At 39.5% G+C, this 20,776-nt stretch overlaps 2 protein-coding genes across 2 annotated transcripts; both read right to left on the bottom strand.

Annotated features, from left to right (window-relative positions):
* Nucleotides 1–1,203: 1,203 nt before the first annotated feature.
* LOC101159658 (neuronal acetylcholine receptor subunit alpha-3) lies at nucleotides 1,204–8,503 on the bottom strand. The gene is made up of 6 exons (XM_023953625.1): nucleotides 7,808–8,503; nucleotides 7,256–7,395; nucleotides 5,034–5,078; nucleotides 3,880–3,989; nucleotides 2,541–3,738; nucleotides 1,204–1,815 (listed from the first exon to the last, which is right to left on the bottom strand). The coding sequence occupies exons 1-6, from the start codon at nucleotides 7,866–7,868 to the stop codon at nucleotides 1,687–1,689; spliced, it is 1,683 nt and encodes a 560-aa protein (XP_023809393.1). The 5' UTR covers nucleotides 7,869–8,503; the 3' UTR covers nucleotides 1,204–1,686.
* A 1,067-nt stretch (nucleotides 8,504–9,570) lies between these two features.
* Nucleotides 9,571–20,266, bottom strand: LOC101159423 (neuronal acetylcholine receptor subunit beta-4-like). The gene is made up of 6 exons (XM_004067424.4): nucleotides 19,864–20,266; nucleotides 16,490–16,635; nucleotides 14,818–14,862; nucleotides 14,481–14,590; nucleotides 12,441–13,494; nucleotides 9,571–10,145 (listed from the first exon to the last, which is right to left on the bottom strand). Exons 1-6 carry the CDS (start codon nucleotides 19,985–19,987, stop codon nucleotides 9,981–9,983), a joined length of 1,644 nt encoding a protein of 547 aa, XP_004067472.2. The 5' UTR covers nucleotides 19,988–20,266; the 3' UTR covers nucleotides 9,571–9,980.
* Between the last annotated feature and the right edge of the window lie 510 nt (nucleotides 20,267–20,776).

Below are 20,776 nucleotides of genomic sequence, written 5' to 3'. Positions count from 1 at the left end.
GTCACAACACAACACATTAACTTACCTCACAACACATTAACTCACAACGGAAGTAAAGCAGCAATTGAAGTGCTTTTATTCTGAAATTTCTACTGGGCTGAGCAGCTAACTACCTAACAGAAAGTAATGTCACAGTGAGCTGTGGAGGGAGCTGCACACGCGCTCCTCTCCTCTCCTTTTTTCCGCTCCGTCCTCTCACACAGGCACGTGCAGTCCCCAACACACACGCACACACAGGACGGAGCGAAAAAAGGAGAGGAGAGGAGCGCGCGTGCAGCGACAGAGGGGGGTGTCAGAGCGGAGGGAGGAGTGTGTGTTCATATTGTGTGTGTTTAGAGGAAGGAGAACCATAGTAAAGACAAAGTTTCTGGCAACACTGCTGCTAGCTTCTCTTGTAGCAATAACATGCTCCCTCCACAGCTCACTGTGACATTACTTTCTGTTAGGTAGTTAGCTGCTCAGCCCAGTAGAAATTTCAGAATAAAAGCACTTCAATTGCTGCTTTACTTCCGTTGTGAGTTAATGTGTTGTGAGGTAAGTTAATGTGTTGTGTTGTGACCGTTCTGGGCCATGAGTTAATTTGTTGTGTTGTGAGTTAATGTGTTGTGTTGTGAGTTATTGTGTTGTGTTGTGAGTTAATGTGTTGTGTTGTGAGTTATTGTGTTGTGTTGTGAGTTAATGTGTTGTGTTGTGAGTTAATGTGTTGTGTTGTGAGTTAATGTGTTGTGTTGTGAGTTAATGTGTTGTGTTGTGAGTTATTGTGTTGTGTTGTGAGTTAATGTGTTGTGTTGTGAGTTATTGTGTTGTGTTGTGAGTTAATGTGTTGTGTTGTGAGTTAATGTGTTGTGTTGTGAGTTAATGTGTTGTGTTGTGAGTTAATGTGTTGTGTTGTGAGTTAATGTGTTGTGTTGTGAGTTAATGTGTTGTGTTGTGAGTTAATGTGTTGTGTTGTGAGTTATTGTGTTGTGTTGTGAGTTAATGTGTTGTGTTGTGAGTTATTGTGTTGTGTTGTGAGTTAATGTGTTGTGTTGTGAGCTATTGTGTTGTGTTGTGAGTTAATGTGTTGTGTGTAAAGTTAATGTGTTGTGTGTAAAGTTAATGTGTTGTGTGTAAAGTTAGTGTGTTGTGTGTAAAGTTAGTGTGTTGTGTATAAAGTTAATGTGTTGTGTGTAAAGTTAATGTGTTGTGTATAAAGTTAATGTGTTGTGTTGTGACCCTTCTGGGCCACCGTAGTACGGTGATAATTACTTCATCCACCCAAAAAGTACATACATTTGATGCTCCAGAAGATGTGGTGGTAAACATTATATTACAACACAGAAGAAATTTGAACAGAAAACAGCCAGAGGCCAGAGCGTCAACTGTCCGCATGGCTGGTCGTGGTTTTTAGTTGCTGGCAGTGCACACACGTTTACAAAAATGAAGTATTACTGAAAACATTGAAGGGGACCGAAAATGTGAAGCCATTGCACACAATGACTCTCTTGGTAATGCACCAGAGTCTTTCAGCCATCTTTCTGCCTCCAGAAGGAATCAAACAATTCCAGCAACCCAACCAGCAATAGAAAAATAAAAAAGAATTACCATGGGACAACCATTTTCCCCTTTTTCCATGAACAGTTTCTTTTATTGAACAGGTAGTGTGTGTATTTGAACAGTTTATAATGTTAGTTTGATGGAACTGAATCAAATATCGTCCCAGAGTAGAAGAGGCTGCAGGAAGAGGCCAGCTGTTCCCAGGATGCACACAAGAACAAAAACCCACAGGAAGATCCGGTCAATAACCATGGCGACATACTTCCAATCATCCTGAACCTGGAAGAGAAAGAGAAAACATTTTCATTGTTGAAAGAATGCAGATACCACTTCAGAGAAACTATCCATATGCAGGACTCCAGAACAATAAGAAGAGCTCGGAGAAGCACGTTTAAGCGACCGTTTCAACCGAATGTGCCTAAAAACCCATCGACTCGTGTTCAAAAAGTCACTTTCAATAAAAAGTTGATGTCAACATGCGCCAACCCAAATTTCAGGCTTCCGCGTTCAGAGCGCTTGTGTACACGTATCACTACGCAAGTTTTTAAGTCCGGTTGCGGGCTCTACATACAAAACGGGAATACATTGATCGCACCCTGGAAGTTCAACCGGTTGAACTTGGCAGCAAAATCATGACAACGCTGAACTGTGACCAATGAGGGACTGGGATTTGATAGTGACGTGTGGGTAGGGTCCTTTTTTAAAAAACGGAAGTATCAACTGTTGTAAACATGGTCAAAATGTAGAGATTAATAATTGCGGTTTGTGCCCGGCTGAAATTTTATGACACCAAGTCTTTCATGTGTCAGAATAGAGCTGTGAAAGAAAAAAGCCTGGAAAAAGAAACTTTGACATTTTGCACCAAGCCTCTTCAAAATGTGAGTACATGCCTTAGTATTGGATAGCGACAGACCTTTGTGAACAACATATACTAAAATCACATTCTTGAACCTGCCACAAAAGCCCGGTGTGAATGTAAAACAACTTTAAGAACTCCTGTTTACCTCCTTTGCATCATTCTGCAGCCTCATATTCTCTGCAATGTACTTTACACTTTCGATGGCCTCCCTGATCTCAGGGGAGAGTGGCAGAAGGGACATGATTCTTCCATCTAGAGACTCAGAGCTGCTGAACTGTGTCTCTCCTCCAATCCCCATAGCACCGCCTCCACTAAGCGCTCCCAGGCAGCCCAGTCCCCCACTCCCTCCTTCAGAGTCGTAAGGCAGTTTGCCAGATCTCTTCTGCCAGCAGCAGTTGCAGCGCTCTCCGCTGCCCGGGAACCCTGAGCTTGCACATCTGTTCGAGTCTCCACTCCTATTATTGAGGTTTGAGAGCTCTGTGTTGTTCAGTATCCGCTGACGGTTCGTAAGGCTCGACATCATACTGGATCCCGGAGCCCGAGCTTTGTGCTTTTGCAGAGTACCGGACGAATGCACGGTGCAGGGTCTCAAATGCACCGTTTGAACACTGCTGCCCACTGCCACCTTTTCTGGATCTCTCTCCGGCCTGGTCATGAACATCACTCGAGGCAGCAGTCCAAGGAAGACTCGCCGCACCCAGCAGGGCATGGTGTGTGTCTTTGGCGTGCGGTAGTGGACGTTTAGAACAAAAACAGTGATGACAATAGAGAGGGTGACAAAAATCATAGTGAAGAGGAGGTATTCTCCTATCAATGGTATGACCAGTGAGGTAGAGGGGATTGTTTCTGTAATGACGAGGAGGAACACGGTCAAAGACAGCAAGACGGAGATGCAAAGCGTGACTTTTTCCCCACAGTCGGACGGCAGGTAGAAGACCAGCACCGTCAGGAAGGAAATGAGGAGGCAGGGGATGATCATGTTGATGGTGTAGAAAAGAGGCAGGCGGCGGATGTAGAGGGAATATGTGATATCTGTGTAGATCTCCTCACAACAGTTGTACTTAATGTCATGCTTGTAACCTGGCGCGTCAATAATAGTCCACTCGCCACTCTCCCAGAAGTCTTTGAGGTTGATGGTTGAGCCAATCAACACCAGGTCTATCTTGGCCTTGTCGTAGGTCCAGGAGCCAAACTTCATGGTGCAGTTTTGGTAGTCGAAGGGGAAGTATGTGACGTCGATCTTGCAGGAGCTCTTGAATATGGCAGGAGGGATCCAAGTAACATCGCCATTGAAGCGGAGCAGAGCCTTGGTTTTGTCATCAACCTGGAAATCTCCCACTGCACTGTAAAAACAGATTCATGGGAAGATTGCATGAGTACAAAGGTTATAAAAGAGACTACTGATATTTTTATAAAACAAACTCAACTGAGGAGTAAAATTGTGAGCAGTACTTGTTTAACGACAGTGTACCCATGAAACTCACTTGTTATACAGAACAATGTCAGGCTTCCATATCCTGTTGGACGGTACCCGAATGAACTCCACACCTCCAAATTCTTTTGGGTTCCATTTGAGCTTATAGTCATTCCAAATCTGTGAAACAAATCAGAAGGACACAAATTTTGTTTAAAAAAAATATTCTGCAAAAAAGAGATGAGAAAAAAGTTAATAAAAACTAGTAAACTGGGTTTTGTGAAAAAGACTTATACATGGTGTAGGCCTTATGTCAGACAAATCTAGCATACATTTTCTTCATTTAGAAAAACCATAAAAAATAATAACTGAATATTAAAATATTTGGATAAATCTACACAAAAAAAACGTTTTCAACAAGTGCAGTACAGTGCAGCTAAATTAAAAGTAAGACTGAACATTTCTGTTTTAGAATTAAAATGGAGGATATTTACTCTAAATTTAGGGAAATCCTCCCCAAAGTTATATTCATATCAGAATGATCTGATTTAGAGATGAAGGGAACTTCTCGAACTTTTCAGCATTTAAAAACATAAAATATTTGCAGTAAAGTACTGAAAAAATGAGAGAAACCATAAAGTTAATAGCAATTTATTCTTTTCTCCTTTTATAAATGTAGATGAATATCAAAGCCTTTGCAAAATGTTTGATGTAAAGTGCTTGGAGAAGCACTGCTGTGATGTATACGTGTGTGACAGCAGCATCATAGTTTATGGACCTCTTGACCTCCGTCTTTAAATCTCCTTAGAAATGACCCTCATGAGAATCCTGAGGCTGCACTTGGAAGCAGAGCGCTGTCAACTGTTTACTTAATGACAAAACTTGATCTGCCAAGCGTGAACAAGAAAAGCCAAGCTGGACATTTGCTTTTCATTTGCTCAGTTTTGTAAATTGGAACATGTAGCCAAATTCATTTTACCCAAATCACTTAAAACATAAAAATCCTCAAATTATTTTGCTAGTAAGGTTATCTATTTATTTGAATACACGAACAACATAAATGATGAAACTGGAGGGCAATTTTCCTCTAATAAAACGACGTGTGAAGCTTTGCATATACAATTCATTTCGTCATTGAATCCTTAAGAATCCTGTATGGCTCGAGGCTGGATCTATACTTTATGTCCTTCCTCAAGGACTGTAGTCCCCACACCACAAACTTACATGTCTCAGCCACAGATTGGTCTCCATGATCTGATTGACTTCATCCTAAAAAGAAAAAAGAAACTCAATTATAAAGACATTAAAAGCAAAGAGAATTAGTTAAATATTAACATCAGAAGTCCAAACTGGAGGGATGCTGTCATAGGCAATCATGTAAGTCGGCTCTAAGGACTTACATGGGAGCTTTTTGAAGGGTCAGGCATCAGTTTGTTCCCAGACATGAAGTCTCAGAGAGACGCACCTGAGTCCTTCATGCCAGGAGCATGACAGCTGCAGCCAGGAGGTCAAAGCACAGCACTCAGTTCTCAGCTAACAGAGGGGCAGCGGATAGCAAAGCTGTGGGGGTCAGGTTTATGTGTGATTTAGACCGTAAATGAACGAATCACATGACCCACTGCATAACATTAACCTTTCATGGAACTATTATCTATTCAAGCCAGCTCCCATGCTCTCCAGTAAATACAGGTGGACAGGAGCCCGAGAATGATCCATGCTGATGAATTTTGAGATGAAACAGGAATATTTCAGAAATTAAAAGGAAAAAAGAGCTTTATGAACAGAAAAAAAAATCTTTTTCTTTTTTTTTTTTTCTTTTTTTTTTTTTTTTGCATTTTTAAGGGAATTGTACCACATACTGATTTTAGCTGGCAAGAATAAAACAAAAATTAATAATATCTAAAATAATACTTTAAATTGTTTTATCCGTGATTGCAAAATAATGCACATAAAACAAAAAAGTATTGCTTTAGCTAACTTTTTAAAAAAAAGTAATGTTGTGCTTAAAGTAATTAGAATTTCTTTTTATGTTTAAAGAAAAATGTTTAACTTTAGTTTGATTTGTTTCTTCCTTTTTGAATCTTCCATGCCAGATCTTCAAAAAAAAAAAAGAAAAGAATGAAAAAAGCTACTCCTGGAATTAATTATTACAAGTAAGGAAACAACAAGACTTCTCTTTGGGTCAAAATACTCAAAAACCCTTTTAAAATACTTTTGACAAACACATAGTTGACAGACGAAACTAAGTCACTTGTGGATGATGGAATTCATGCAGGTTAACCAAGACCAATCGTCTGGGAGGTGAGCACCAGGTGTTGCCAAGAAAAAGACATTCGTCTGTCGGCACATGGAGCTCTGCAACCTGCGATGTTAAACACGTTTATAGGATACATCCTTGTGATTCGCCTGCACTCATCGTCAGTGCTGCTGTGTCTTTGAAATGCAATTTCCCCCACCATTCTGTCTTGTTTTGAAGCTCACAGGTCCTCAATACTCATTGCAGCCCTCTGGCAACATTATTCATTTTTGCTAATACTTGGATGAAAAAGTTAAATGTTTTTTTTCAAAGCAGAGTTCAAACTAACTTTCCTGGTTTTGATAAATTAGAAAATTAAAAAATCAGATATTTTTCCCTAATCATTAAAATAAAAAAAGGTCCAAATAAAACCTCTGAAGTACAAATTACTACATGAGAGGTACTAATGCTTACCTAAAGTTGGATGCATTTTTCTATGAAAAGGATGTCAAAAGTTCCTTTTAAATGATATGCAGCTTTTAAAATAGGAGCCAAAAAATACAAGAAATACCTAAAAGGATTTTTTTTTTTCCTGGATGTTTTTGACCTTTTTTCCTTATACTTAAAATCTCTGTCCTTCGTGGATCCGTCTCAATCAAGACAGAGCCTGTCTGACTTGCTGGCCTGCAATCAAATCAAAAATTTGCATTTAAACCAGGATCCTCATCAGAAGAGGCAGTTGGTGAGAGATAAAGGCGGCCCAAACTGAGAGCCACTCAGACACCTGACATTTCCCATCCTGTCTGGCTTGGACAGAAAGCCTCCCTGCTTGCCTGTGTTTTTATCTTTCTCCTTCCTCCAGATCATGAGCTAGGGAGTCGATGTCGACAAAATATGCTGCTGATAGTTTGCTAAATGAGAAAAGTCTGCCAAAGCAGTGAATCATGGTCTTTCTTGACCCGTAACAACCCATGGTGACATCAATGTAACAGAAAAATATCAGAAATTGATTCTGCGGTCCTCTTGGTTTGTGGTAAAATACCCAATTTCGGTTTTAAGAAAAAGTGGGTCTGACTTATTGGTTGAACTAAAATTTTCAAACATCTCTTTTTCCTCATGTTGTTTTCTTCTTTTATCTACCAATAAGGGTAAATATTCGATTCCCAGACCAACGAGGAGAATGAAGATGATGCTCATTTTGTTCACTTACCACTTTAACCAGCTGTGACATGGAAACTTCGAACTGCACGATGACCGGGTCAGACACATTCTCCACCGGTCGGATGTACTGATTGTAGTTGGAGAATATGACAGAGAAAAGCTTGTGCTCTGCTTCTGAACATGTGCCTCCTGCACCAGAGCAGAGTGTCAGGCTCGGTTCACTCACTGCACTCATTCCAACAAATAATGCAATTAAAATGAAAAAAAATCTAAACTTGACTGCTCGTGGAATTAGTTTTTTATATATTTAATCTTCAAAAAATTTTCCTGTGTTGTCATTTGAAGCAATACATTATATCTGGCATCAAAAACACAATCATTCTCCACTAAATATATCATTTTAAATCAAAGCTATACAAAATGACAGTCATTTTTACAGGATTTTTATTTTTAAAAGTGTACACATCTGAAAAATTACCAGGTATCTTTTATTGAATCGAGAATCAGAAGACATCACAATTAATGTAAAAGAAAACAATCGTTTCTACAGCAACAAGTAAGGGGCCGTCATTTCAAAAATAACAGAACCATCACTACTAACCTGACAGAAGATAAAGCAGGAACAACATGACGGGAAATCTGAAACAAATTCTGGCAGTCATCCTTAATCAAATGGAGGGCTGCCACATAAATCCAGGGTCAGCAGCAGCACAGCTCCGCAAAACAGAAAGCGGGTGAAAGTGGAAAGAGCGACAGCACGTCTGCAGCTGCAGACCAGGGAGGAAGGAGGAGGGAGGCAGAGCCACGCTGAGGCGTGCAGCCACTCACTGACTGAGATAAGCCACCATCGAAAAAAAAAAAAAAACGTGCAACCTATAGCTGTCTAATTCAATGGCACAAGGGGAGCTGTTCAGAGGTGAGCAGCGTCTATTCACAAATAAAGTGAGTGGCTGAACGCCATCCCATAATTCTCAGGCAATATTGTAAAATAAATTAGAGTTTTATAAAATAGGATTGGGCTTTATCTTAGTCTAATGTTGAGTTCAAGTAAAATAAAGTCAAAACAGGAAATTATCAAGACTGAAAAGAGATGATTGGTGACGATAGCATCTCGAATATCAACAAGCAACCAATATTATTCATTTGTGCTTTTGCTTTTCAGTCAATTTTATTTTATTTACATAGCACATATAAAAACACTTCTTTTGAACTGTATGTTTCACATAATTTCCTCTCAAATATTAAGAAACCTTTTTAAATTCCAATCATCAATCAACTCCAATCATCTTATGATCTATTGAAAAATCGTTTCCAGTGGTCTTTAAATTATGATTATGCTGTTTTTAGCATCAAAATAAAAAAAAATCTGTGTTGTTTTTCAGAACGTGGTTCCTGCAGAGCGGCAGAAATGTGCCTCCAAGTTGTGGGCAGGATTCCTTTTCTCTGGTTTTTCTTTTAAGCTTGCACAAAACACTGTAGCTGAACTAAAACAAAATAGCATTCAGTTTCCCCTTAAATAAAATTTTTCAAAAATAAAGTTTTAGTAAAAACTCATCTGCACACAGAAACAATGATAGGCTTTGGCCATTCTGAAGACAAAGCCCTCACAGATGAACAAACAACATGATGGGTCTCTTTATACGTATTAAACAATATTAGAGTAGATTTGTACAATGTTAACAACTAAATCTTTCTTGGAGTCACATCAACACGCTTAAAGAAGCATTTTTTGCAGCCCATTCCTTATATGAAAACGAACTGCTGATGCATTTGGGCTCCTGATCAATAAAAACATGGACTAAAAGTTGAATATGACCACAGCGTGATTTGTTGTTGAGAAAAATGGAATGGATTTTCCTTTTTCTCTAATAACTGAAAAGCTATGAGGTAAAGAAAAAAAAGCAGTAAATAATTCTTAAAACTGTAAATTGCAGCACCCTCTTTCAAAGCTAAGGCTGTGTGCCATCTTTTGATTTAAAAGGAGCGTCTGACAAAATAACCAACAGTTTGCACAATCTCTAACGAGCTCACTCAGCACAGTGTATTGAACAGTAAACCTTTAGTGTGGCCGTGTGTTCGCTCACACAAGCCATTCTTCTTTAAAGTGAATTCAAATTTCACATAAGGACTTAGTAATACGATAACCAGGTTAAGCTCGACCCTAAATCTTCTCCTTTTTACCCCTACAACTTTCTTATAATATACCTCACAGCACATTTATTTTTTAGATGAGAACCTGTCTTTCCGGTTTGACAGAATATCTCACTTTTTCACCAAACGTTCAGACTCCGGGAACAACATTTATCAGCAGAAAAACAGAATTTGGAAAGCACTTTGGCAGAACACTGACAATTTCACACCGTGTACATTTTATGCATTTAATCAGAGTAAAAGAGGACACTTTTTGTCTTTATTGTATTACACTGACATGGTAAGAGCACATCAGTTAAACAACATCCAACAGCAGACTTTCCTTTGCCTATTAGACATAATTGTGTAACACTTTAATACACTTGGGGGCAGAGAAACCACATTTCATCTAGGTCTGCAGTATCTCCTTGAATGGAAAATGTTATTTTAAGCCAAATTGTGTTGATGGGTAACATTTAAACAAATGTAAAGATCCGTTGTCTTTTTCTGACTCAAATCTGGTGTCATTTTTGCCAGCCTTTTCACGGTTAAAAGTAAACCTTTCTTGGCACGGATGTTCTGATAATAATCTGTTTGACAGACATGTTAATGACAGCTCTGAAGGTGGTCTTTGTGGATGCCCATCAGATGCGAGGCTTGTCCGAGCTGGGCTGCTGGCTGGTAATCATCTGACTCTGGAAGAGAGGCTGGAGAAACAGGCCCAGGGTCCCCACAACACAAACTATCACAAAGATCCACAGAAACATACGATCCACCACCATGGCTACATACTTCCAGTCCTCTATCACCTGCAGAAACACAAAGTTCAGACGGAATTTAGTCTGTATGTACATCTCTAACAAAAACGACTTTTTAAATAATTTGTTCATAGAGAAAAACTAGTGCTGTTAGATTATAATGATACATGCTACAAACCAGAATGCCAAGATGAGGACTATAGATGCCGGTTTTACCATTTTTTGTTCTGTAAACTTAAGTTTACAGAATGTTAAAATGTAGTTAAAGATTGGATCAAATGTGACTGGTTGAATGTAAAAGCACCTATAGAGTTTTGAATTTAAAAAAAAGGAGATTACTGTTTATTCTAGTCAAAAGACAATTATGAAGAAGTGTTTGGTTTGACCATAACTAATGAAACCATGACAGTGAATAATTTATTTAAAACTATTCAGATTGGTTCACTAATGGTAACATTTCAATAAACTACTTTCTGATGCTCAAAAAACATCTTTACAAAAAACATCTTTATATTAAACAAACTGATATGGAATTAAGCTGAATCAAATGTTTGGGTCTTAAAAAATACACATCCATCCATCCATTTTCCAAACCCACTTAATGCCTTTTGGGATGACAGAGATAGTGGAGCCTATTCCAGGCACTGTTAGACAAAAACAAGGTATACCAGTCTGTCCCAGGGCCACACACTAGAGCCCTGCGCGGGACTATTTTCTTCATCCCGCCCGCGCCCGCTGAATTTCTGACCAATCCCGCCCGCTCCCGCAACGTATGCGTTACACTCCCGCCCGCTCCCGCAATATGTATGTCCACTCCCGCCCGCACCCGCAAAACTCATAGAATTAAGTCCCGCACAGTAATAGAGATGCATTGATTTTGTATCGTCTCCCGTCCCGCAGGAAAAAAACACGTATTTTGTTTTGATGATATTAAAGTTTAATTAAGAGATTCGTGTCCCTCCTCCAGCCTCATATTTTCATGCATTCCTCTTTTTTGAAATTTGCAACTTAATTATTAAATATATTTTTACAAATTATGTTCGGTTAAAAGTGTGCGTGTGTCCGCGCGCAGACAGACGGCCTGAAGCGCGCTGAACCAGCCGGTAAAGATGCAGGTCAAAGTCATTTGAATTTATGGAGGAAAAAAACATTAATGGTTCAACAGATCTGAAAATCTATGAATTATATTTTTCCTGACAGAAAAATACTTTTAGCTTCAGCCTTTTCCAGTTTTGCTGATTCGCAGATCTGAGAACCATGCGTGACTCACGATGAACCTCGTTTGAAGTTCTTTTCTGCTTCATCCACTGACATCATGTCCCTGCCAGGTAACCTGCTCCATCCTTATCCGCGCAGTGTTGCCGGATAGATTGACAGCTCTTTCATCCGTGTGCTGCGCTATCTACCCTGACTATCGTGTTAACCTATGATGACCGTATTTTGCGCTCTCTCTGTAGAATACAATGGGAGCGCGGGGAAAAACAACTGTCAGCTACAGAGTATATGAACAGGTAGAGAGGAAAAGCAGGTAAAGAGGCGGAGGAGGGGCTTTGGCTTCAAACTCTGTCAGAGAGATGGAAACACGGGCGTCAGATTCAGACGCAGCTTTCACTGCGGGAGTTGAAGCAGACTTTCGCTGGGATGATTTTATAAACCCAAACATGGAAACATGATTACCAAGTAGAACTCTTCAAAATTATAAACCTGATCTCTCCACATTCTTGGTGTCTATCATGCATTTTTGCACACATCGCTCCATGCAGCGATCAGACCAGAACCTCTAGCTGGTAGCTCCGCCTACACGGGACCGCGGTATCAGGCTTTAAAGAACACACTAAGAGGCGGGGCGCTGCACACCCCCAACAACAGGTTAGATGACAGAGGCCATTGTGCGTCTCTACCTGGTGCCTTCACGGAGCTTCAGTACATAAGAATCCAACAGCCGCTCAGCCTAACGTAGTCTGCTAATATATATTCACGAGATATTCATGGCAGCACTGATCCCGCGGGTTTTTTTTTCTGCCGCCCGCTCCCGCCCGCAGCACAATTGAAACCGCCCAATCCCGCGAGATTTGGGTTGGGTCCCGCGGGACCCGGCGGGACCCAATCCCAATGCAGCCCTCTACCACACACTCACATTCACACTTAAGGACTTCTATCCATGTCTACTGATTTTATTCCTCTATGTCCAGGTTTTGAGAGGCAGGTAAAACTAGCTTGCTTTTTGATTTGCATTATAGGGGAAAGATGGTGGATTGCTGCTGCTGAGCTTAAATGATGTCTCAACTAGAAGGAAAAAAGTATAATTGTAAGTAAAACAAATGGAAACTTTAAAAGCATACATACACTCTGATCATCGTCATCTGCCATCATGTGCTCGGCCACAAAGCGTACTCCTTTCACGGCCTCTTTGACATCAGCTGTCCAGTCTGATTTGCATTTTTGCTGATAATCTTGGGTGGGAGTTAAACTAATATGAGGATAATCAGAGGAGCTCAAATCCCCCTTCCTGCGTGACAAGCCATACCCCATGGTAGGAGCTAGATTTTTGTGTCTTGGAGTGGAAAAGGCAGAGTCAGAGGGTAGTAGAGCAGAGGACGACAAGGTGAAACAAGCTTTGGAAGCGTTTGGGTAGTCCAGACCCAATATGGATCTTCTGGCTCTTAGGCAGCGCTGCTGACGCAGTCTTTGGCAGCCAGAGAAGTTATTGGGCCGTTTCATGAACAGCAAAGCAGGCAGTTTCTTAAGAAATATTAGCTTGACCCAGGAAGGCATGGTATGGGTACTTGGAGAGCGGTGGTGAACATTGAGCACGCAAACACTTGTGATAATGGAGAAGGTCACCAGTACCATGGTGAACATCAGGTACTTTCCAATCAGGGGAACATCGAGTGACGTAGGAGGAACAATCTTTGAAATTAAAAGCAGGAACACTGTAAGTGCCAGGAGGACAGAAATACAGAGAGTCATCTTCTCTCCACAGTCTGAAGGCAGGTAGAACACCAAAATGGCCAGAGAGGTGATCAAAATGCATGGAATGATTAGATTTATGGTATAGAAAAGGGGCTTCCTCTTGATAATGAAGTCATAAGTCAGGTCTACATAGGTGGGATCCGTGGGGTTGACTGTCCGTCGGCCGGGCAGAGCAATGATGTCCCACTCACCACTCGGGGTGAAGTCATCCATGCTTGCTGCCTCAGATTTCAGGATCAGGTCAATCTCTGTGTGGTCATATGTCCAAGAGCGGAACTTGAGGGTGCAGTTCTGCAGGTCAAAGGGGAAGTGCTTGACTTCGATCTTACAGGCGCTTTTATAGATGGCTGGAGGGAGCCAGTTGACACTGCCATTGAAAAGGACAATGACGTTGGTGAAGACTGTAACTTCATAAATACCATCAGCACTGTAAGAAAAGCAGAGACAACCACATTTTTGAGGCTTAAATCTCCATTGTCTTTCAGAAAAATAGGTCAACTCCACTGTAATAATTAGTATTCACAGATGGTTATCGTGTTTTTATTCTTTAGCCACGTAAATGTGCAATCTTAAATGCGGTTTAGCCCATGGTGCTCACACTGTATAAGCAGGGAGGGACTTCTTTTTCTTTTTCTACTTTCAATTAGCACATGTCCACCACCTACAGTTGGAGGAGGCTTAGTGCAAAATGTTGAAATGGTGTCAATCGACATGAAACAATTTTCATGTTTAGACATGAAAGAAATGGTTCAGTTCATTGCTAGCATCCTCGGAAGGGCGGATTTGGATTTCCATCCTGTCAAGACAGTGGCTTTGGCTTATCTTTATTTGAAAAAAAACGCAGATGTCGATAGGCTCATCACCGAGTCTGGGTTCACCAGATAAACCAGCTACACTCTGAGTTTGACAAGTTACTAAGTCTGTGACTGGTCAGAGTTCAACCTGGTTTAGCTCCACACTAATAACTTCATATTTAGAAATAACCCAAGTTGGGTAGGTTTTAACCCATCTCAGAGTTTAAAAAAGGACTTTTTGCTGGGACATTTTATCTCAAGAAAAGAAAGGGAAAAAAATGTTAGGAAAAAAAATAAAACCATAACCTAAAAAATATGTATTGCTCCAAAAACTGACCCAAAATATATATTCCAACATGATTAACCCAAAAATTAGGTTGAAGAAATAAGCCAATTGTTTCAAGAGTGTGGCAACACTAACTTCATGGCCACGTGTTTTGTACGTTGAGCCCAAAAACAGTTGTAAAACCTTGTGCAGATGTTCCATGAGAGTTTTGAATGCAGGGGCACATTTACACAGACCTTTCGTTGGAAGTGGCCACTTAAATGGGCGTTGCCGAGGACGGTGCGTACGCAGCTTGAGAGCTGTTAAAAAATACAAAACTTTGAGAAAGCTTACTTGTTGTATAGAACGATATCCGGCAGCCAAACATGTCTGGATGGAATACGCAGTTTCTGAATCCCTTCATATTTTGCAGGGTCCCATGACAGTCTGTAATCAACCCAATGCTGGGGAGACAAGGCGACTGAGTCAAACTCTTCAGTTAGATTTCACTGCTCATCCACAACACCAGGTTCAATTGCATGCCTTGTTATCAGTGAAATATGTTTGAGCCACAATTATTTAAGCATTTGTTCCACATAGAGAGGAGGAACGGACACAGTTTGATTCAAGTTCAGCATGAAGGACATTTCCCAACACAAAGGCTTTTTTACGTTACCAAGACAACACTTACCTGAGTGATCCAAACATTAGTAGTCATGATTTGCTCCCTTTCATTCTGAAAGGTTAAAAATTTGTATTAGATACATACTTAAATGCAAAGTTTCAAACACAGAACATAAAAAGTATTTTCCAAAAAAAAGAGACTATATTGTTGCAAAATGAAAATAAAACTGATAATGCACAATGTGGCTTTTGAATGGACGGTCATTGCTGTGGGCAGATGAGACCCTCTGTTTCTGTCCACGCTAAACCTAAAAAGGGTTAATTCTGCTGTCTGAGCAGCTTCTCTGTCTGAGCCTTTAAACAACTTAAATGTTGTTTTATTAAACTAAGAGACACACTTCCACAACTCAAAAAAGAAACGGTCTATCGTGCAAGTCTGAAAAAGCAAAAGTTAAAGGTTGGAAGAGGTCATTTATCTGAAAATTAAGACATTTAAGAACTTTACATAATAACCACAAAACTAGCAAGATAAGCCATTTTATTTCTCTGTGCCTTATTTCTTTGTAGCCTTTATTTGCAAATGGTGCCCCCCAAAAATTAGTTGTTTTCCAAAAATTTCATGTGACCTAAATTTGTTATAACTATTTGTATTAACTCCATGAATGTTATGACGGTGTTTCATCTTAGAAACCAGGAAATATGATCTACAACAGAAGTGCAACATGTTCATTTTTTATCATGATAATGCCATGTTTTTTTAGGACATAGGAGTTCATTGGAAATTTACCACAGAGTTGTGGGCTGAGGTAATGGACATTCTCTCCTGCTAGCTTACAGCCTCAGATGCATCAGAAAGGATTGGAGCAGGGAGCTTGTGGCACGCCAACTATAGCACAGGTCACAGCTAGTACAACTTAATTTTTCGTCTACATAATCACAGTGATTTGAATAAAGAAATGCTCTTTATATAGGTCTTCTATCATGAGGAAAATGCCACAAGAACACATTAAAAATACCAAAAACGTGAAAATGTCACCTAAGTGGGCCTATAAGGAGGTGCTGGCCTTCTGTTTCTAAAGTAGTCACTCTGTCAGTATATTTTTAGGTGGTTTCTATGTATTTTCTAGTTTTGAAAAAAGATGGCGAGTCAAAAATGTTTCCTAAAACTAGAAAACAAACCATGAGATGACAAATAGCTACCTTTTTTTTTTGCATTTACACAAAAAGCAAAACTTTATTAAAAGCCTGCTAGTTCATGCAGCTGAAGTAAATGGCATTTGTCAGTTAGGTACACAATTCAGACTCATAAACCGAGGCTGTGAGGGTTCCTCCCGCCATCGTCTATCGGACTGGGGAGGGGCCTCCACTGTAAATCAGATGGAAGTCTTGATCGCTGTGGCTCAAACAGCTTTATGGCCCCTTTTAATCCAATGTGCTGAAGTTTCAATCTGGACATGACACAGGCAGAGATCACAGCTGACCAAATCTATTTTCCACTTCATCCATTTATTCAGAGCTGTGGCCTGAGGCAGAGACGGCTTTGTAATTAACTGCTTTCTCAGACGTTTGTGGCTCATGCTCGGTCATTTCAATCACCCCATTTCTTTTGTTCAAGCCCCACCCACCCCCATCTCTGTATTTACAACTGGTCTGTTCTACGCCTCCCACAAAAACATCCCCACAGATGCATACACATAAATAAAGACACATTTTCAGGGTTTGCATATTCCCTTTCTTACCACACTGATGAGCTGTGCGAGTGACACTTGCAGCTTTACTTCAACTCTCTCGGTCCTGTTAATGGCTGGGCGAATGAGTGGATTGTAGCGATGCTTTCCAAGCAGCATGTTCATTAGACGCTCCTCTGAGTCAGCACTTTTGCAGCCTGTGGTCACACAGTTGGTTATTTTCACGAGAGCTTTGTGTTTGAGCATCGAAAACCTCTGATTCAGACCAAAACCCTTATTACATGACATTGTACAAGAACCCCAACCGGTTCAAATAAATAGTTAGGACAGTGATGAGTGCACTGAAAACAAAAGAACGCCATCCAGACTAATTTATTAGAGTCACTAAGCAGATGTATATATTTACATCAACAGAACCAGACATTACCAGTGGAGGCTTCTATACATTATTTAGTAAGACCTCCACTGCAAAACAGCAACACAGACTGGGAACAATGCACCTCCATGAAGTATCTACCAATTTACATCTGAAAACATCTTCAGTACAAAGTTAAAAAAATAAAGTCACGTGTCCTCTTCGTAAAGTTTGAATCTAAGTGTTTCCAGCAGTCTTTCACCATGCTGTTTTTAGGCAAAATCCCCAAACCTGTGTCATTGTCTAGGACAAGCTTCTGCAGAGCGGCACTAAATATAAGAAATTTTCCCTTTAAGTTATGAGCAAGATCGTTGGTGTGGAGCAACCCCAGCCCCCCTTCCCCTCCCCATTGCTGAGAGCTCTGAGCAGGAAGTTTGTGTCCCACCCACAAATAATTTGTTTTTTTACAATTGGCATTTATTTTTGTCTACTCTAGATTCACAACGATTTGATTAAAGAAATACCCAGAAACACAATTTTAAGCTCAATTTTCTTTGTCTTTTGCCATCAGAAAAATGCCACAAGATCATGTTGAAAACACCAAAAACAGGATTTTTATCAGAGTGAGTCTTTAAACTATTTAACAGTGGTGATGGATCGATTAATTGATGAATCGATTTATTTCCCTATGATCCAATCAGATTGATCTGTCTGAGGCAAGTTGTTAATCAAATCAATCTATACCACTAAAGAATATTGAAAACTGGAAAAACATTTGGATTTAGGCTCGGTAGGTTTATTTTACTATAACGTAAAAAAAACAAGTGTCATGACAGCGGACAACACACATGATGGCAGGAAAAACTGATCAAAGCATCACTACACTTAAAACATACAGGTCGAATTTTCTGATAATGTCCCGAATAATATGAAAAAACAACAAGACTGAACTTTATAAAACTAAAATATGAATGGATTTTCCTTTAATTCTTCTTTGTACATATATTTAATTTACACTTGATTATCTTGCAAGAAATACAAGGAATCTTTAAAACTTCACCTGCACTGTTCAGTACCCGGATATTTATCTCTGAATCACACTGGTTGAACTTTTGGCTAAAGATGTCCTGGGTCAATTTAAGGGTCATTGAATGGTATTGCTCAAAATGAACCAAAATTGACAGTGAATTGTATTAACAACCACTATTTAAGATAAGATTCAAGTTATTAAAATGAAATGTTAAAACCCTTTGTCACTTTTTAGTTTTAAACTAGTTTTATTTCCATTTACAGGTGGGTTTGTATGAGGTGATCTAAATAAAGACATTAAAGTCAATTATTCAAGGTTACTTTATTTATCAGTTTTTATATGTATTCAAGTTAAACAACGTAGGAAACCATCCAGATAAATGTATTTGTCAAAAGTCACACTTGTGCTGTGTGTTAGATTTAATGATTGCATGATTTTTATGACGTCAGACTAAAATGACTTTTTGCTTTAGGTGCTCAAGTATAAATCTTTTAGTTTAATGTTAACAGATACATTTTCTTTTTAAATAAATTAAATGGGGTTGCATAATGATGTGTTGTTAAGGCTTTGTCCTCAAATTAACAATGTTCACAGACTGAAGAAAAGCCATCTCATTTAAATTTAGATGATTAAAAATATTAAGGTTGGTTTGTTTTTTACCATCTTTATGTTGAACTTATGAATTTATTAAGTCTTGTCTTTTAGGAATTAAACTTTTCTCAATGTGGCTTTAATGGAATTTTAATTGAAAATGCATTAAAAGCAAATGCTAGAATCTTCTCTAACGATAACACGATTGTGAAATACAATGTCCTGAATGTTTTAGAACATTTAAATTTTAAAACAACCAATAAATAAAAAGAACCTTGTGAAAACTGTGTATCTGTTAAATTAATTACATTGAAATATATGTTGCTAATGTGATATATTTAAGATTTGTTGTGGCAATATTTTACTGACTTTATATTAAAACATATTAAATTAATATTGAATTTTTTAACCATGCTTCTACACTTTAGAGAAGCTGAGTTTACAGGTTCCTAACAGAAGCACTGAAGAAGAGTCAGTGCCATTACTGCCACACAGATTTATTGTACTTTTATCTTTTTTGAAGTTCTATGAAGTTCTTACGATTCAAGCTGTGTGTCATTATCAGCTCTAGAGTCCTGCAGGTTTGCAAGGTGAATCATGGCAACAGTTTTGGCCCCCCTGCAGACCAGTGCAGCCTGCCATAACAGTGCCTTTGTCATTGGTCTGGTTGAAGTCTCACCTCAACAAACATCTGGTGTGTTGTCAAAGCTCTTGGAAAACTGACTTAAACAAGCTCCGTCTTCCCAAGGGAAAAAGAGGACTTGCAAACACCCAGTCCATAAGAGTTCAGCTGCTGTTAACAAATACAACTGCATACTGTTTTGTAAAAGCTCACGCCTCTTGTGAATGTTGACTTGCTATCATTCTGATTGTAAGTGAGGTCAGGCATGTCCATATAAAGCTGAGCAAGTTGTGGTGGAGATGAAAAAGTCATTCTGTACAAAAACTCATTATTCTGGAGAACTGCAATTGAAACCATTAAGCAATGTAATAAACCCTTTGGAACAATATTAATCCTTTTCTATGTAGTTGTTCCACTTTGACTTTTATTGAAAACAAAGTCTTACTGAAAACACTTAAAACATTGATACTTTTTTTCTTCCTAATGGAGGCTAAAGTTCACCAGGTTTGCAAAAACTCAATGATTAAAAAGAACCAAATCAAAACCAGAACTGTGACAAAAGAGTAATTGGTCACTTTAGGCAAGTTTAATAGCGTGACCGACTCATTTAACTGTCTCTAAAGGAGATGAAGTGAACATTTAAGAATAAAGTAAATCTATTCAGAAAAAAACTCATTTTTCTATGTCTCCAATTTTTTGATCCATTTCTTTACATTCTGGATGCGTAAATGTCACTTTAATTCAAATTTGTAATGCTTTTTTTAAAAAACACATGTGGAATATTAGAGCTGAATAAACTCTGAATGGAGGACAAAAGCATCACTTACTCTGCATCAAAGCGGAAAAGTACGTGAGGATGAGAAGAGGAGCCCAACTCATCCTGACGGCAGCATCTGCTCCGCGGGGGTTGCCAGGCGCAGAACCGGAGCTGCGGCGTTTCCATCCAAACATGCCGGAATCTGCGCGCTCGGGTCTGTCACTTCACTCGCACTGAGCTGGTCTCCATTGCTCCATAGTAAGGCAGCCAAGACACAATTCTCCAGCTGTTCCTTGGACCTGAGGAGGCTGCGCTCCGGTGCGGCGCCCTGCCCTGGCGCGCTGCTCTCAGTCTGTCCTCCCTGCTTCCTGCAGGACCTCTGCTCGCTCTGTGATCCGGTTTCACTCCTCAGCTGCATGTTCCAGAGTTCTGGTTTGTCACACTTTATACAAACAAACCGAATTCAGGCGTTTTAGAAAACAGTTGAACGCATCGTATCATTGTTTATGTGTAATAAATAAAAACAAAAATAGAATTTAAAACTGACAGTTTGGCTCCAAAGTTGTCGTATAAAAATGGATCACTACACCAAATTTTTTTTTTGTTTGTTTTTTATACACTTGCAATATGTTGTAACTTTCTGATATGTGGTGTTTCCGGTTCACTCTTATAAATCAGTATCACCAAGACATCAGGCTTGGTGTCACATCTGGACTCCTCAACAGCTGACACAACCTGCAAGGTCTTAGATGAGTTAGAATAATTTACTGGGTTCCCTCTCCTTAGCAGAGGATTATAAATTCTCTGGTTCTGAAAGTGACATTTTAGTGGGTCCGTGCAGTCAGAGATGCAGCAGAGCAATCTGTGCATAGCAGATTTACAGTCCTAGATTGTCATTATGACAACAAGTAAAAGATCCACGTCAGGCACGCAGAACAGCTCCAAGGACTCTTCTGGGGTTTGGAACTGAACCCAATCTGGAC

The sequence above is a fragment of the Oryzias latipes genome, chromosome 3 (assembly GCF_002234675.1).
Source record: "Oryzias latipes chromosome 3, ASM223467v1".
Lineage (NCBI taxonomy): Eukaryota > Metazoa > Chordata > Actinopteri > Beloniformes > Adrianichthyidae > Oryzias > Oryzias latipes.
The sequence above is the reverse complement of the archived record's forward strand: the minus strand, read 5'-3'. Positions and strand labels throughout refer to the sequence as shown.

Excerpts from the sequence above, each read along its gene's own strand:
- LOC101159423 (XM_004067424.4), bottom strand. The coding sequence starts at position 19,987 with ATGTTTGGATGGAAACGCCGCAGCTCCGGTTCTGCGCCTGGCAACCCC. Across the intron at positions 13,495-14,480 it reads GATATCGTTCTATACAACAA|TGCTGATGGTATTTATGAAG; the intron begins GTAAGCTTTCTC and ends CTTTTCTTACAG. Across the intron at positions 10,146-12,440 it reads CAGATGACGATGATCAGAGT|GTGATAGAGGACTGGAAGTA; the intron begins GTATGTATGCTT and ends GTGTTTCTGCAG.
- LOC101159658 (XM_023953625.1), bottom strand. The coding sequence starts at position 7,868 with ATGACTGCCAGAATTTGTTTCAGATTTCCCGTCATGTTGTTCCTGCTT. Across the intron at positions 5,079-7,255 it reads TGTCACAGCTGGTTAAAGTG|GATGAAGTCAATCAGATCAT; the intron begins GTAAGTGAACAA and ends TTTTCTTTTTAG. Across the intron at positions 1,816-2,540 it reads TGCAGAATGATGCAAAGGAG|GTTCAGGATGATTGGAAGTA; the intron begins GTAAACAGGAGT and ends TTTCTCTTCCAG.